The sequence below is a fragment of the Phaenicophaeus curvirostris genome, chromosome 10, assembly GCF_032191515.1.
Source record: "Phaenicophaeus curvirostris isolate KB17595 chromosome 10, BPBGC_Pcur_1.0, whole genome shotgun sequence".
Lineage (NCBI taxonomy): Eukaryota > Metazoa > Chordata > Aves > Cuculiformes > Cuculidae > Phaenicophaeus > Phaenicophaeus curvirostris.
The window spans coordinates 5,040,759-5,057,188 of record NC_091401.1 but is presented as its reverse complement, the minus strand read 5'-3'; the positions used below and the strand labels follow the sequence as shown (position 1 = coordinate 5,057,188).

The following is a 16,430-nucleotide window of genomic DNA, read 5'->3' as shown; positions in this document are numbered from 1 at the left end:
CCCGACGGGGCGCGAAGCCGCTTTGGCTTCGGCACCGGGGCTGCCGGGGGGCTCAGCCCTCGGGCACGGGGGTCGGTCACAGCCCGGGGATGGGATCGCGGGGGCGCTCGGGGATGGGGGGGGCGGGGGCCGGCCCCGGGCAGAGCGGAGCATCCCCGGCAGGTCCCGGGCAGGGACCCACCCCCGGCGGCGCGGGGCGAGGGGGGCGCCCCCGCCTTGACGTCAGGAGAAGGGTTTATAAAGGCGGCGGGCGGCGAGGAGATCCCCAACGCCGGAGCCGAGCCGCAGCGGAGCCGCCAGCGCCGACCCGCCGCCGCCTGCCCGCGCCCGACCCGCCGCCGCGATGCTGTCGTGCCGCCTGCAGTGCGCCCTGGCCCTGCTCTCCATCGCCGTGGCCCTCGGACCCGGCTCGGCCGCCCCCTCGGACCCGCGGCTCCGGCAGTTCCTGCAGAAGTCCCTGGCTGCCGCTGCTGGGAAGCAGGTGAGAGCCCCCGACACCCCGCTTCTCCCCCCGAGCTTCCTCCCGTACCCTCAGCGCAGACCCCCAGCTTCCCACCCACAGACCCCTCCAATCCATACTGGAAACTCCAGTACTCTCAGCGCAGACCCCCAGCTTCCCACCCACAGACCCCTCCAATTCCATACTGGGCACTCCAGTACTCTCAGAGCAGACCCCCAGCTTCCCACCTACAGACCCCTCCAATTCCATACTGGACACTCCAGTACCCTCAGCGCAGACCCCCAGCTTCCCACCTACAGACCCCTCCAATTCCATACTGGACACTCCAGTACCCTCAGCGCAGACCCCCAGCTTCCCACCTACAGACCCCTCCAATTCCATACTGGACACTCCAGTACTCTCAGCGCAGACCCCCAGCTTCCCATCTACAGACCCCTCCAATTCCATACTGGACACTCCAGTACTCTCAGCGCAGACCCCCAGCTTCCCATCTACAGACCCCTCCAGTTCCACACCCAAGTAGCCTCAGCGCAGACCCCCATTCCTCACTGAACCTCCCCAGTGTCCCCTTTCAGACCCGAGGCTGCATGCTGCAGACCCCGCTTCCCTGAAGGATCCCCTGATTCCCTGAGCTGGCGACAGGCTGTGCAGCTGGCAGTGAGGAGAGGAGACCCCCCAGCCCAGCAGCCCTGGTGCTGGCAGGGGGTGAGGAGCAGCCACCCCTTGTCTGGGGTGCTGAACCAAGGAGTTGCCTCCCTGCAGATGGAGAATGTGTTTAGCCATGCAAGGGGGTCAGCCAGGGCTTGGAGGGATAGGAGTAAAACCAGCTCCCACTGAGAAGGTACCCTGACTCAGTCACCCTTGCGAGCTCCCCCAAAGACCTTTCCCGTGTCACTTCAGCAGCGGCCTCACAGCATCCTCTGTGAGTGCGGTGTGGTGTGCTGGAGCACTGGGAGGGTGATGTGGTGCTCAGATGAGCTCAATCCCTCCCGTGGCCAGGACAATTTTCTCTTCCCCACACCAGGTAGCTGTCAGTGCTTTTCTCCTCTGCTTTATTTCATAGGCATAGCTACTGCGTAGCAGCTGTAGGTTTGAGCTTTTTGGAAAGCTGAGGGTCCGCTTGTCCTCCAGAGTCCTGCATGTCTCTGATCTGGGCACAAAGGTGTATGAGAGGGACAGAGTGGTGAGCCGGCAAAAGCCAAAAGAGTAATTGTGTGCTCTCTCTCACTCTTCTTCTCCAAGGAACTGGCCAAGTACTTTTTGGCAGAACTTCTCTCAGAGCCAGGCCAGACAGAAAATGAAGCTCTGGAGTCTGAGGACTTGTCCCGAGGGGCTGAGCAGGACGAAGTGAGACTGGAGCTGGAGCGCTCGGCTAACTCAAACCCTGCTTTGGCACCCCGGGAACGCAAAGCAGGCTGCAAGAACTTCTTCTGGAAAACTTTCACATCCTGTTAGCTTTTGAAACCCACCTCTCCTCCCCATCCACATCTGCCTTCTTCCTAGCCCCACACTCTGTGCAGAACCTTCACCGCAAGAGGCGAAGACTGTAAATACACAATCCACAGTTATGGTGAAATTAAACAAACAAGGAAAATTTGAGTTTGATTTCCAGTTGTTTTAATAAAACTTTCTGTTCCAATTGTACATGATTTGCTTGAGTTGTGATTTCTGACTAGTTCTTTAATCACATGCACTCTACAGCTCTTTCAGATGTACTATTTTTAATTATTCGTTGCAATAAAGTTTATGTTTCAAACAGTGATGCTGAGAATTGGTGGTCAATGAGAAAACCTAAGTCACCTCTCAGGCTTCTTGTCTTTGAAACACTAGCTGTCTCAGGACAGCAGCCACAAACACCATCCACACACACACACACACACACACACACACACTAGATCTTAAAGTGATTATGTTTTTCCTGCGGTCTTTCTAAGAGACCTAGAGACACAGCAGTATTTTAGATATCAAATGCCTGTAATCGTGGCTAAGTCAAATTCACAGCACTGGCACCTCACTCAGTCTAGAGGATTTACACCTATCACTAGAGGCATCACTATAAATCACAGTTGTGTATTTCAAGCGATTGGGGGTCATAAAAGTGATTCACAGTACAACTTTACCCCACACATACCTCATTTTCTCCTTAGCTACAAACACTAAAAGGTTTTCTTACCTCACTCATTTTATTCCTTGCAACATCCTTGACAAACACTGCTTCTGAGATTCCCTTGGAAAGTTTTCTTTGTTCTGTGCAGGAGATTGCATCCCTGTAAAGATGAGATGTTAACCCCATGCTACCAGCCTACTCCCTCTAACAAATTGATTACAGCAGTCTTCTACTCACGACATCACCCACTACATTAAAGGCAGTATTAAAAGGTTTGGTAGGGTAGCAGATAGCACTGAGGGAAAAAATACGTATCTCTCAATGGAGGAGAAATTCTTCGTCTTTTGCAGAGTCTCTTCCCTTTCAGGCTGTGCTGGTTTGTGACATGCAGTCGTGGGTAAATTGGAGCTGTACAGCATGCATCCTGCACGAGAGAATGAGAAATTCATCATTAATGAGAAATCCTTCATTCAAGATTAAAGGTAATCAAGAATTTGTAGGCATCACATGTGGAGGAAAGGTGAAAAATGGGGGATCTTGGAGACTTTCATGGATGAAGGGCTGAGCATGACCCCAGTGGAGGTGGATTCCCCAACTGAAAGCACGTTGAGTCTCTTCTGGTCTGTGCTGAGTGTAGCTCTGTGTGGGGCATCATTCTTGATGTCTTACAGGCCATTGCCTTTATTCTTGGGCTGTGTCCCCCATACCTGTGGGCTGGGGTATGTTAGATTCAAACTGGCAGTGAGTCCTTTGTCATTGGGACCTAAAGCAGCGTCAATGTGAAATCCCAGCCCTGCCGCGCTCACTCTCCACAGGGCTTGGCTGGGCTGCTCCACAGCAGGCTAAAAACAGGCTAGGACAGCAGGAGACGTGCATGGGGATGGGACGTGGCATCAGCTCCTCCGAGTCCAGAGGCAGGACTGGATGCTGCTCTCCCCCCTGGAACAGCCGCCGCTGCTGCCTGTGCTGCAGGCAAGATTAAAGGCTGCTTGCTCCCTGCCTGGATTCTGCCAGGGAAGCTGAGTCCTGCACCTGCCGTGACATGATCCCCTGTGTCCCTCACTCCTGGGAGCCTCCTCTCCTCCTCCTTTGCGAGAGATACAGGTTTTGTGGTATGACCTGAGATCAGCTTCCACTGCCCTGCTTGCAGTGTGGTGGGATTAAGGACTCTGCCTTCTATACTAAAGCTGCACGTGTTGCAGACTGGGCAAGGAACGGTGATTCTCTTCAGGGGAATAAGGAGAGACCCTTGCCACACAGAGCACCCTTTTTCACTGCCTGGATTTCTGTGGCTGGTGCAGCTGTGGACGCTGCAGGATTAACTCATTCCTGAGAGGGGGAGGGCTGGCACTGTTGGGATGGAAGCCTCTGAAAAGATATTTGAGAAGCGCATTATCATTTCTCAGTCCTAAAAGCAGACAACAGGGTGAGAATAGGACCCTGTCTGAGAGTCTGGAGACAGACTCTCTTAGGAGAGGGCAACAGTCCTAGCTCACATCTGATTCCTTTGCTGCTGTGCATTGTCAAGGGAGCAGATTTTAGGGGATTCAGTAAAGCAGAGCTCTCCACTGGCTGCTTGCTCCTGTCTTGACTGAGGTTCCACTTAGCTTTCAAAAAGCAGCTAATTCTTCAGTGCTGAGGCAGCCTCAAGACAGCAGCTACAGGAACAGAAAGGGGGTGGAGGTGCCAGAGGCTTGAATATTCTTACATACTGAGTCCATCTTTCACGGGTTATAAATAGACCACTACTTGCCTGAAGCTTTTCCTCTTGGTCACTATGCTTAGCCAGTGCTTCTGAAGGGACCTGATCTTGCAAACTGCTGGAGTGAAACCCATGACAAACAGAGATGTGGATGATCCTCAAGCACAGGCAGGAATTAAAGACGGGGTGATTCACGCACTATAGCAGCCTGTTTCAGCAATACAGTTGCCGTCACATCACGGCAGCTTCTACAAAGCTTAATGAAGATATACTGGTGGAGTCGTATGCAAATGTCCTCAGTTCAGAGGCAGAAAGACAAACCAGCTTCTTCCACGAACTCAGAAGCTCCTGAAATCTCAGGAGATGGCTCCTAGGGCATCAAAAATGGTATCACCACATATGACTGCAACGTGGCAGTGCCAGCAATCCCAGGTGCTGGGAGCCATACAAACACAGTGTAAGACACGGTCTTGCCCTGCTGAGCTAAAAAGACTAGTAAGACAAAGAAAGATTTATTACTTCACTTGAATAGGTGGGAATTATGGAGTAAAGAGATGGAATGGGTCTGAATTTAATCCTTGGCCACATAGCCATGGAAAAGTGTCCCAGGCTGGGAAGACTCTTGCTAGGCAAGGCTGAATCCGGGATGAGCACATAGCTCACGGTCAGTTCACAGGGGCCAAAGGTGCTGAAGGAAGGAATAGTTTTTAAGAGAGCTTTTCAAGTGATGCTCTCTGCAGCCCAGAGCTGAGGCTCCACTGAGGAGCGGACTCAGCATGGGCCTGGAGGAGGTTAGGGGCTGTGATGATCCACACACAGCTGATTCATATCCCCTCTTGCACTTGGTGTCATGGGCAGACCCAGAGCAATCCCCATTCCAGCCAGTACATTCAACCCAGTGATTCATCTAAGACAGTGCAGGGAAATGTCCATGAGGAACCACATAAAAGGCCTTGAAACTGCTGTCTGAAGAGTTGCTTTTAATGAAAACTAGAAAAGGTTGTATAAGGCCTGGAAACCCACGTACCCCCAGCGGGTAGTCAGTGATGAGCTTCTCAGCCATCCCCAACAGCAAACTCTCTGACTAATGATGCCAGGGAGGGTCATTCACTCCAGCAAGCAGGCCAGGATGTTTTTTACATGCAGTCCAAATTGGTTAAAAAGACAAGTCTTCCTTGGCCCATACAGCTTGTTGGTAGCAGATAGCTTGAAGCAAATCTAGCTCTGGTGCAGACAAAACACTTGTGGGATCCAGATTTCATAGCCTGGGTCACATCTGACACCAACTTACTCCTTTTGGTTCCACAGAAAAGATGAAGAGCCTGCAGCCATGGGCATAACTACTCCTCACCCATAACAGCCTGTAAGATGCTCTATGCTGCATTTACTCTGTCTCTGTGGCTCCTAGCAGTCATTACACCATCACTCTGATCCACAGCCACCAGGAGCACTTCAAATACCTAGGTCTCCGCTCTCATCACCGGAATTTTCTTCCCTTTCATCCTGCTCAGCTCCTGGCCCCTCTGTGGAGCACTGGAGAAACCCCTAGCCCCTCTGGATCAGCATCAGATGTTCAGAAAGAAGCAGTTGCTGCTGCAATTGAGTCCTAATTCTCTGAAAGCAAAGCAGCAGGATGTTTATTGACCAGGGTGAGAAAAGCTATACCTAGGCAATAAAAGTTATTATGATAAAGGAACAGACTGTACTCTCTGAACACCTTCAGACTCTTTGACAGATTCTCACCAGAATAATGCAATAAAACTTATTTACACTGAGCTTTTTTTCTCCTTTGCTTTGATAGGAAATTATTTGTTACTTTTTGTCAACAACTAATTGCACATCTGAGAATAGCTATTTGGCTGGATGCTGTGAGTACCTCAGAAGACTTTTTGGATCCCAGTCTTCAGAGAATTACGCCATAAACAAGTTGTAGAACACACAAAAAAAATCAACAAGGTCACAAAAAAATCATCAAGTTCAGTTTTGCTCATACGTATTATACAAGTGCCAGTTTGTGCCAACATCATCCGACATAACCTGACAAAGAAACCTATCTGGTCATTCAGTTAACAAAATTAATTTAACAAAGGTTTCTAGTACTTCCTACTGAGAGATTCCCTGAGAAATCGTAAAACTGTATTAAAATTCACACTTTGCTCATCACCTGGGTTGATTGCTGGACCAGAGACAGAGGGACTTGGTCCTGCATGCAATGCCAGAGCATCCCTCCTGATGCTCTCTGGTGCATGCCTTCCCCTTCTTGCAGATGATTCTCACTACAGGCAGCCTGCTGAGCTCCAGCTACTGGCCTCCAGCCCTGGCAAAGCATTCCCGCAGGGTGAGATGAGAGATGCCTCCAGGCCCTCCTTTACTCATCCCACAACACTTGTTAGGAGAGTCCCCTAGGCACAGAGAAGAAGTCAGTGAACCCCCCAAGGCCAACAAAATACCCAGCACTCCTGCCCCCCAAGGTAGACCATTTGCTCTGTTACACAGCTCTGTGTTCTGCCTTCAAGGAAAATCTCACCTTTTTCTAAGGAGTGAAGCTTAAAGAAGAAAAAGGATTCTCCTGGAAACTGGCTGTCCCATTTGCAAGGCTCTTGTATAAAACTTCACTGCCTCCTCTTTTCTTCCCCACAATTCCCGTGCTCATTAGGGTTTGTGATTCTTCCCAAGAGCTCAAACATAATATTTCTTTCCCCGATGCTCTGCTCCCCACACCCGCCTCCTCCCCTAAGGGTGCAATGTGAAGGGACATCGCTGAGCACAGACACAGGAATGGGGTGCTCTGTAGCCAGCAGAGAGAGCCAAAGAGCACAGATTGTCCTATTTATGGTCTGAATCCGAAGCTCAGGACGGGTGTCCTCTGTGCCAGGGGCTGTCTGAGCTCTGGGTACGACCCCACTGCAGAGGATGGAGACAGGAGTCTGCAGAGAAGGGTTTTCCCTAGAGCAGCACTTTCAGGGGGCAGAATCGTGTGAGGATGCTGGCAGTGCTGCTGCACTTACGAAGATTTTTCCCCAAAACTAAGCACCTGCTTTTCATTTCTAAAGAGAATGTCTCATGTCAGAGTTGCCAATTTTTAACAGGTTATAAGAAAGTTAGGGAACATGAAGGTAAGTGAACTGTTCTGCCTAGGGGTAGATGTAGTGGGGTTTGTTCTAGGCACAGCCTGTAAGGAATTACTTCCACACGTATCTTCTTCTCCCAGTAATGATTTTGTTGTTGCTCAGCGTCCAAAACAACTCTATATTCACTCAAATCTTCTGAAACTTCGCAGTTCAAGTAGCACTGGCAGGGGCAGAGAAAGGAAGGCTATGTCCAATAAAAGGCTCAGGGGACCAGGTGGCCTGTGGTGGTGGCACTTTGGCACAGTGTGTGGCACTCACCGTTTCCTGGACACTAGAGCTCCAGGCTGCAGGAGACTGCATCTTAAACAGCTTGAATAAACAACCCCTGGAGGCAATGGGAGCTGGAGGCTGGAATTGTTCTGGGAAGTGTGGTAAAAATGGTGAGAGTTGTGTTATGCAGCAACAATGCTCGAGGAGCTCTGACAGCTATAGCAGGGGCATGTTCATTGCCTTAGATTGCAATGACAGCAATGTTGTTGACCTTCCCACAGAATAACTCCCGTATCCATTCCAAGATTGTGGACTGGCTGTCAAATGCAGTTCTGGAGTTTGGCATTGCAGAAACAGAGGCCAAAGCACTGGTCGATGAAGATATCAGGGTTCAGGCTGCTGTTGACTCAGGTGTGCGGAGATGAGTCATCACCTTGCTGGGGGTTATTGACCTGTACATGAGAGAGTCATTGAGAATACTGATTGAGAGTAAAGACCTGCCTCTTCTTCCCCAGAGAGATGCTGAGTTGGAAAAGCTGCACGGATAGATCCCACCAGCTCCCAGCCAAGCAAAACCACAAGCCATGCCTAGATGATAGGGCCCAGGAGGATCCAGGAGATCACAGAAGGGATGATGCACCCTCAAAGCCAGAGCCCACCTGCTCTTAAGGAGGAATTTCATTCAGTGTGGTGGATGTGGCTCATCAGACACTGCCTCCACATGTAGGTGAGCAAGTGAGCAGACTGGTCTACAGAAAACACAATGTCTTTAGACTGAAGGATATCAGTTAGAAATGATCTCTGGATTCCAGACTCTGCCTTTCTTCTCAGATACTGATGACACGTGCAATAACATTACCTCCATCATTAATTCCCTTATTTGTCACATTGGCAGTGGTGATACTGACATCAGCATCCAGGCAATGGAAGAAACTGAGGAAATTCTGAGACAGAAGAACAAAGTAGAAAACCATGTCTGGGCAAATTAGTGAGTTCTTTGTACTCAGCTTTCAATCATTTGAGTTTATCACCCAGCAAAAAGTAGCAGATAAGAAACGAGGGAAGGAACAAATAATTCTGCAATGTAACTGTGTCATCCAGGAGAATAAACCATCTCAGGAGGCCTCAGTGGAAAGGCTTAAGGATGTGATGAATGATCTCTTTATCTTAGTGCTAGATTTCCTGGATGGGGACCTAGAGAAAGATCATATAGTCCATTAATTTCCTCATGAAGAGGGTGTTGGAGAAATCTGATGAGATGAGGATTTTTGTTTGTTGCTGAAGATGCTCCAAGGCACTGGCTGTCGAGGGCAGGCCAGGTAAGTTTTCTGACCTGCTGGACAAATGCCTGTGGAGGACCACATGCCTTCTCCCAGGCACCATTAGCACCATCGGTCTGGATTAAATCCTTCTGGATGCCTACATGCTCATAAAGGGTTTCACAAAGGAAAAACTGAGGCAGTGCTCAAACAAATCCCCACTGTGGACCCTGAAAATTCTGCTGGGCAACTTGTGCAAGCTGAAAGGAGTGAGGATCCTACTAGTTGTAGGAGCTCAGGAGAAGGTCCCTTGGGCAGCATGTAGGAATGCAAAGAACAAAGAAGGTGCTGTTTAAAAGAGCATCTTCTAGAAAATTCACTCCAACAAGAGTTTGAGGGAGTATCTAGAGGAGTTATATGAATGTAAGGGAAAATGGCCTGAGGAAAAGTTAGAATCTTTCCTTGAAAACTTCTCCTTCTTGCAGAGCTATATGAAGCAAAGCCTGGCCATCATCCAGACAGAACAAGACACAAGAAAGCATCTTCCTCCTCCTCCACTGGATATGTATCCTGAGGAGGATACATCTCCCCTTATATCAACAGGGATCTCAGGAGGGAGCACACAAGGAAAGGACATAATGTCATCCTGCCACCTGGAAAACCCGCTATTCACCTGCAGCAGCAACGCAGCCTTGAGAGCAAGATAGCCCATAGCAGGCTCCCTGGCAGTAAGATCCCTTCAAAGTATGCCAGTGACTTGCTTGTGCATCCTTTCTAGGGCTCCACAAGAGTGTTGTCCTCGGGGGAAGAAAGGACCACCAGCAAAATAGCATCAGCATCTCAGAACTGGCCAGCCCTCCTCCACACACGCATCAACAGACAGTTGGCACGAACCCAATAAAGAAATGATTCCAACATGAGTACCAGGTGAGATATCTGTGTGCTCATGCCCCAGATGTACAGTTGGCAGGAGCCAGTCTTGGCTTCTGATTGATATCTCCGTCACTGTTGTTTGGAGGAGCCAGGATTGGGGCTGGTAGCACTGGGGCACTGCTGCTCAGCTGGGGAGAACTAAAAGCAGGCATGTACTCAGGCAGGTGTCACTCCAGCTCAGGCTGGGCTCCTCATGTGAGCATGTGGAGGCTGATTCCTTCCCCAAGGGGTGCAGGTAAAATAAAACAGAAAATTGCTGCTCTTTCCAAAGCCAAAGAGGAGAACAGGAGAGCTGCAACCCAGGCAAAGGGAAGAGGGTGCCTCAGGTTCCCTGTGCTCTGCAGGGAACAGCTATAGAACTTGCTTGTTTCCAGAGCTCAAAGTCTTCATATTTCCATGTCACAGTACAACTTTTTAGCCTTTAAAAAATCAGATAGGTGAAACCAAGGCTTTGGAGCAAAACTAAACCCAGAGCAGACAAATCTGGCCAGGGCACAGAGCAGAGAGCCAGCTGGAGTGCTGACCCTGCCTGGACAACCTCCTCTTCTGACTTGGGATTTTCTAGCAGTCAAAACACTCATAGTCAGTAAAGTATCAGACCAACAATGCGCTGGTTCCCCAATGAGAGCTGCCAGAAGTCATCCGAGCTTTTAGACAGTATCTATGACTTTCTGCAGAATGACCAGCAGTTGCACAATGAGCCTACCACAGACAAAGATTGCAATAGAAAATTCATTAGGGAAAGCGAGTTATGCACACGTCTGTTTTCTGATAGGCAAAATCAATAAGACATAGACTTTCACACCCACTTCCATTTGTCAAACTGTAAGAGTTCAATAAAGCAAGAGCTGCTACGGATGACTGCAGAGTTGCCGCTGCCTCATCCCAGCCCATCCCTTCCAGGCTGCCCAAGGAGCACTCCGCCGTTCTCACGTAAAACCACCTTGATTTGTCTTTAACACCCCTCTTGCCTGTAAGTTCCTGAAGGTTGGAGTCCTGAAGATTGGAGTCCTCAGCTTTGTGTCACGTATAACCGTAAACACTTCAAGGATGCTCACTAAATTACAAGGTTTATCTCCTAATAGACATTACAGCCAATTACAAAACACTATTAAGCATTAGTACTGGGGCAGATTAAGCCAGCCGCCTGATGAACATGACAAACCTATATTTTTAAGCAAAATAAGGAAAAAGCAATACAGAGTCTGATTACTAGCCAATAAGAAAAGTACACCCCAGAGATCTCAAAGTACAATTACCCTTTCTGAATGGCCAAAATGACTTATTTGCTGTGGACTGTAATTCTCTTAATGCTGCTACAAAGTTACAATGACCCCTCACCAACCCCATTCATCCCATGTTCTATCTGCCCAGTACCCATGAGATCAGGCTCTGCTACATCCATATCTAGTTTTCATCTTATTTTCTGGCTGGCTTGTTGAAGGATTCACAATGAGAACATGGCTGAAGCCAGTATTCATTCTTTGATTCCTTCCTGCTCTGTCCTCGGGCAGCCCTCTCTTTTTATGCTAAAGGACATAAGCTTCTCTGAGGCTGGAGAGGAGCTGTACAGCTTACATGGAACACAAATGAGTGTCTTTTAAGTGGCCTTCCAAAAGTAAATCTGTATCCACGTTAAGCCGTGAGGTCAGGAGAATGAACATGTTGTTCCACGAGGTTTCCTTCAGTGCCATGCTCTCCTTTTGCTGGTACCCGTGACCCAGGAGCAGCTGCTTTCTTTTATAGCTTCCTCTCCACTAGTTCCTGGAAGTGCTCTGTACGGATGTATGAACATCATTCCAGTACATTTACCGTGGAGAGCTGTCTAGCTGCTGCCCGGTCACTCAGGCCACATCATAACTTGCCTAGAAATAGTGTTTCCCTTGCAAAAGCCTCTCTGGCAATGTGCTGTCACCAGGCTGTTCCGATCCAAGCTGCAGATGCAGTCATTAACCAACAGACAGCACTGATATGCTGAGGCCACACGCTGTCGTAGCAGGGGGACACAGGCAAACTCTATTCTATAACACTAAAGGCGTGGTCCATTCCTTAAGGTTCCAGAGATTCTATAAAACGGGGTCAAGTCAAGTGTTTGGAAGCCTTTGAGTATTTCCCAGGCAAGCAGACTATTCATCACATCATTAGAGGCCCTCGGGGCTCTTGTCAGCAGTCAGCAACCTCTGTATTGGGTGCATCATGAAGCCAGAGCAAAAGACAGTCCCTATCCTGTAGATATTACTGTGACAGGAGAGGAGTGCATCAGTAGAGATGGCCTGGTGTTCTACAGGAGCAAGTAACATCTTGAATATTCTTAGCGTGTTTTCGAATTGATAGGAATGGTTGGACTCGATGATCCGGTGGGTCTTTACCAACCTGGTGATTCTATGATTCTAAATGTTTCCCTTAGCACAGACCCTGAGCAGCAAGCAGGAGGGCCCTGAACCTCAGGATGAAGATCCTCAAGTTGTTCTTGTATGTAACTCCTTGCCGCTGGCAGAGAACAGCAAACAATGGGGTATCATAGTCCAGCATGGGTCTAGGTGCTTATTCTGGATTTTATCCAAGAGCCACATTCAGCAGCACAAAGAAAGAGAGCAAGGCTTAGAAATAAGCTTTGCACTCAGATCTGGGCAGTGGAGGCCTGTGTCCTGGAAAAGCTATCTCCACTACATACAACACAGCCTGCCAGGAAATCATCCCTTCTGCCAGGGAAATTTTACATTTTTAGAGTCCTCCAGAGACAGAGGAGGAGAAAGTTCCTGCCTGTGAAACAGTGGTTAAGGAATGGGTCCCAAAACACAAGATGAAACTTTGGGGTCCTGGGATGCTCCCACCAACACCACATCCTGAGGATTCCTGGATGGAAATTCGATTTTCCCCCCTCCTGCCTCACAACCAGCCAGTCCTCCAGGCTGTTCATCCTCCCCCACAGCCCTGAGGAAAAGCAAATTGTAAATGAGCACCTGGGTCAGGAGGTGAAGAAGAAGAGCTGCAAAGAAGTCATAAGAGAGAGCTGACCTGGTACCTTTTGCTCTTTTCTGGTTTGGTCCTCTGCCATTTGCTGGAATCATGACCAAACTGCATGCTCAGGAGAGAGTAAGGCCAGGGAGATCAATGAATTATAAACAAATACTGTATAAACAAGTCAATCAGAAGGATAAAAACATTCAACAGAGCCGCACTAATTAAAAATATAATAATCCGGGTAGCGGACGTTTATTTAAAATGGTGCAATTACAGCTTTTAATCATCTAGGTTTAAATTAACAGCAGCAGCGAAGTGGCTGTGCAAATGCATTTTCTGTAATGAACTGATATTAGAAAGCCAGCTTGGTGATCTCTGCCTGTCTCAGGCTAATTCTCCCTCACCCTCATTGTAAAATAACCTTTTGGTGTCATTTTCTTGTAGAGTCTTGAAGATGAAAACACAATATTGGAGCTAAATTAAATCCCCTTCATATATTTCTTTTCTTTCAGGCTGTAAAAATTGCTGGTATCAGTCATTCAGTCTCTAGTGCTGACGCAACCACACTTGAGGAGAACATCTGGGGGCCCCAAGAGTCATTATAGGGAAAATAAAAACCTATATTACAATCAGTCAGCAATTAAAAGGCAGGATGCAGGAGGGCCAATCCTGCAAGATGCTGAGCAGGCTTGGTAGGGAAATCAAATGGTAGACTTGTGATCCTCTGGGGCTCTTTTCTTCTTCACTAGGCCAATTGAGAGGAGGCAAGAAAATTTCTAAATCAGCTCCTGCCTAGCATTAATGGTCTTGGAAGTAGCTTGTATTAATTTGGGTTGGTGCCGATCCAGAGGTCACGGGTTTAGTACCTGCTCACCACCAGCTAGCCTGGTCTGCAGGGCTGTGGGGCCAAACTTGCCTTGGCTTGGAAGGTCCCAGCCAGGCTTTGCGTTCAAACAGACACCGTGTGTCTGAAGGCAACACTCAGCTTGCCACGTGAAGCCTCCGTGGTTAGAGTAGGCTCAGCACAGGCACATGCAAATCAGAGATGTGGACACTCTTTGCTCCTGACATGGTTCTGGCTTAGCAAAGTGATGGATCTTATCTGCCCTGGGCGATTGTCACAATCTTTCTCCAACATATATATCTACAACCACCTGGTAGAAATATCTTTCCTACAGGACAGCCCAGTGTCTACCAGCCAAGACATTGACAGGTGCTCAGTGATGGAAGCAAGCAGATTTACAGGCACATGGCAAGTAGAACTGTTGAAGGCAAAGCCTTCCAGATCACAGAATCACAGAATCACAGAATAACCAGGTTGGAAGAGACCCACCGGATCATCGAGTCCAACCATTCCCATCAAACACTAAACCATATCCCTCGGCACCTCATCCACCCGTGCCTTAAACACCTCCAGGGAAGGTGACTCAACCACCTCCCTGGGCAGCCTGTTCCAGTGCCCAATGACCCTTTCTGTAAAGAATTTTTTCCTAACGTCTAGCCTAAACCTCCCCTGGCGGAGCTTGAGTCCATTCCCTCTTGTCCTGTCCCCTGTCACTTGGGAGAAGAGGCCAGCACCCTCCTCTCTACAACATCCTTTCTGTTCCGAGGAAGGTTTAGACCAGCAGCCAAGAACAGGCTGCTCCACTGGCTGCAAAAGCTCCAGGGCCAGCACGCTTTGGTCTGCTCTCCCCTTTCCTTTGCTCTGTCCCCTTGTCATGCTCCGTGTGGGGAGAGTCACAGCAGAGCAGAAACAGCCCCAAAAGTTCCTGAGCTCCCGACTCAGCTTCCAGCAATGCCCCTGACATGTCTGTCCCACAGCTTCGCTGGTGACAGTGCAGTGTTGGTCTTCTTCACAGCACTAGGATGCTGCATGTCTCTGGATTTACTTATAGATCGCAAGAAAAGGGACAAGAAGAAAATAAAATGAGGGAAAAAAACATCACGCATATGTGTGTACATGCCTGCATACACACTTCTGTGTGTTTAAGTCACAGCATCTTCCAGAGCTGCCCCCCCACTGTCGGTTTTTGGCTACTGTCACTAAACACAATTACCTACCTGCAACCATAGTCCTGAGTGAATGATTAAATTCAGGAGCCCTTTGGAAAGAGAGTTTCATCTCTCTAATTAGCACCAAACCTGCCTCTCTTTCCTGTTTACTCAAAGGGCGTGCAAACATACAACAAGAGAGCAAGCGAGAGTCACGCGGACCTCACTGCCGCAACAGGCAATGTAATTACCTGGCCTGCACATTAAGATTAATAAATATTAACTTTGCTTGTGTTTTTACTGTCCACCTAAAATGGAAACAATGAGCTTTACTACTTAATCAAATTAGAGCTATAAAATTATTTCCCTTTTAGAAGGTTCATTTCTGTTTTCCTGGCAATTTACGTTGATGATTTGCGTCCCATCTTTAAAACATTTTGAAATATGGAAAATAGCAGAAGTGCCACAGTGCACTAATGGAGCCATAATAGACATCAAGTAATAAAGCATGAAGAGCCTGTTTACTTTGAGTACTCTAATTATTTGAGAGCTTTTTTAAAAAACAAACCCAACATGTGAAAATTTTCATTTCATTTGAATTAATTTTTAAAAACAAACAGAAGAAAAAAAAAAAACACCTTCTTGAAGTGTTGCTTTGAAATTCTCTGCAGCCAGGCCAGGTCCAAGGCAGACACTGAGGAGCAAATTTTCCCTTTCATTTTTTTATTGCTTTTCTCTCTTCAGAGTGCACAATGCAGGGGGAACCACTCACACTCTGTATTCTCACAGAACTGCTCCTGGAAAACCACGGAAAACATCTCAAGGAATCCATGTACCACCTTGTAGGCTAATCCCATCCATTGCTGAGCTGCCGGGGACAGAGTTATTGTCACTGCCTAGTCTAAGAGATGCAAAACCTCAATGAAACCTTCAGCACCACCAAGAAAACATTCAGCATCTCTACCTTAGTGTGAGACACAACTCTCCAGTGAGGCAAACTGCAGGTCCTGCAGCTTCCTTACATCTGCACAACTAGCAAGGTTTAATTCCTCTTTTTTACAAGTCAGCACCAAAGAAGCAGCATAACTGAGGCATTTTGGACCTCTGGAGGTGACTGGTCCTACCTCCTGCACAGAGGGGACAACATCAAAGTTAAGTCATGTTGTTCTGGGCCTTGTCCCGCTGAGTTTTTAGTATCTCCAAAGACAGAGATTCCCTTACCACTGCCCTGTCCTGGGGCCACAATGCTCATTACGAAACTGTTTTTTTTCATTATACCTTGTTGGTATTGCCCCTGCTGTAGCCTGTAGCTGTGACCAGTTGTCCTATTGCTGTGTGCCTCAGAGGACAGCCCAGTTCCAGCCTCTCAGTCCCCTTGGTGGTAACCAAAGCTAGCAGAGAGATCCTGTCGTGGTGGGGGTAAACCACGGCACATAGAAGTTGTGGGCAAAAGGACATCTTTATTGATTTTACAAGACTTTTTATACTCCTTCTCGAGCTGTGCATTCATGCATGATTGGTTTAGCTAGAGACCAACAGTTCATAATTGGATGACTCCTTCTCAGTTGCAACTTCATAACTGGGTGATTCCACCTGCAGCCTGGCAGCTTCCTAATCTTGTTTACTCAGCTCTTCTTGGCACCTTCCAGCTTCTCCAAGGATACACGGGCAC

The 16,430-nt window shown here is 48.3% G+C and overlaps 3 protein-coding genes and 1 pseudogene across 3 annotated transcripts in view; 3 read left to right on the top strand and 1 right to left on the bottom strand.

The window, feature by feature from the left end:
• The window catches only part of LPP (LIM domain containing preferred translocation partner in lipoma), a 741,798-nt gene that overhangs the window by 525,914 nt on the left and 199,454 nt on the right, over window positions 1-16,430 (bottom strand). The window lies entirely within an intron of this gene.
• Window positions 1-16,430, top strand: part of PCYT1A (phosphate cytidylyltransferase 1A, choline) — a 272,566-nt gene that overhangs the window by 103,160 nt on the left and 152,976 nt on the right. The window lies entirely within an intron of this gene.
• Window positions 255-2,104, top strand: SST (somatostatin). The gene is made up of 2 exons (XM_069864687.1): window positions 255-481; window positions 1,703-2,104. Exons 1-2 carry the CDS (start codon window positions 344-346, stop codon window positions 1,913-1,915), a joined length of 351 nt encoding a protein of 116 aa, XP_069720788.1. The 5' UTR covers window positions 255-343; the 3' UTR covers window positions 1,916-2,104.
• Window positions 7,380-16,430, top strand: part of LOC138724732 (uncharacterized) — a 31,976-nt pseudogene continuing 22,925 nt past the window's right edge.

Coding starts and splice junctions, on each gene's coding strand:
- SST (XM_069864687.1), top strand. CDS start 344: ATGCTGTCGTGCCGCCTGCAGTGCGCCCTGGCCCTGCTCTCCATCGCC. Junction 482..1,702: donor CTGCCGCTGCTGGGAAGCAG/GTGAGAGCCCCC, acceptor TTCTTCTCCAAG/GAACTGGCCAAGTACTTTTT.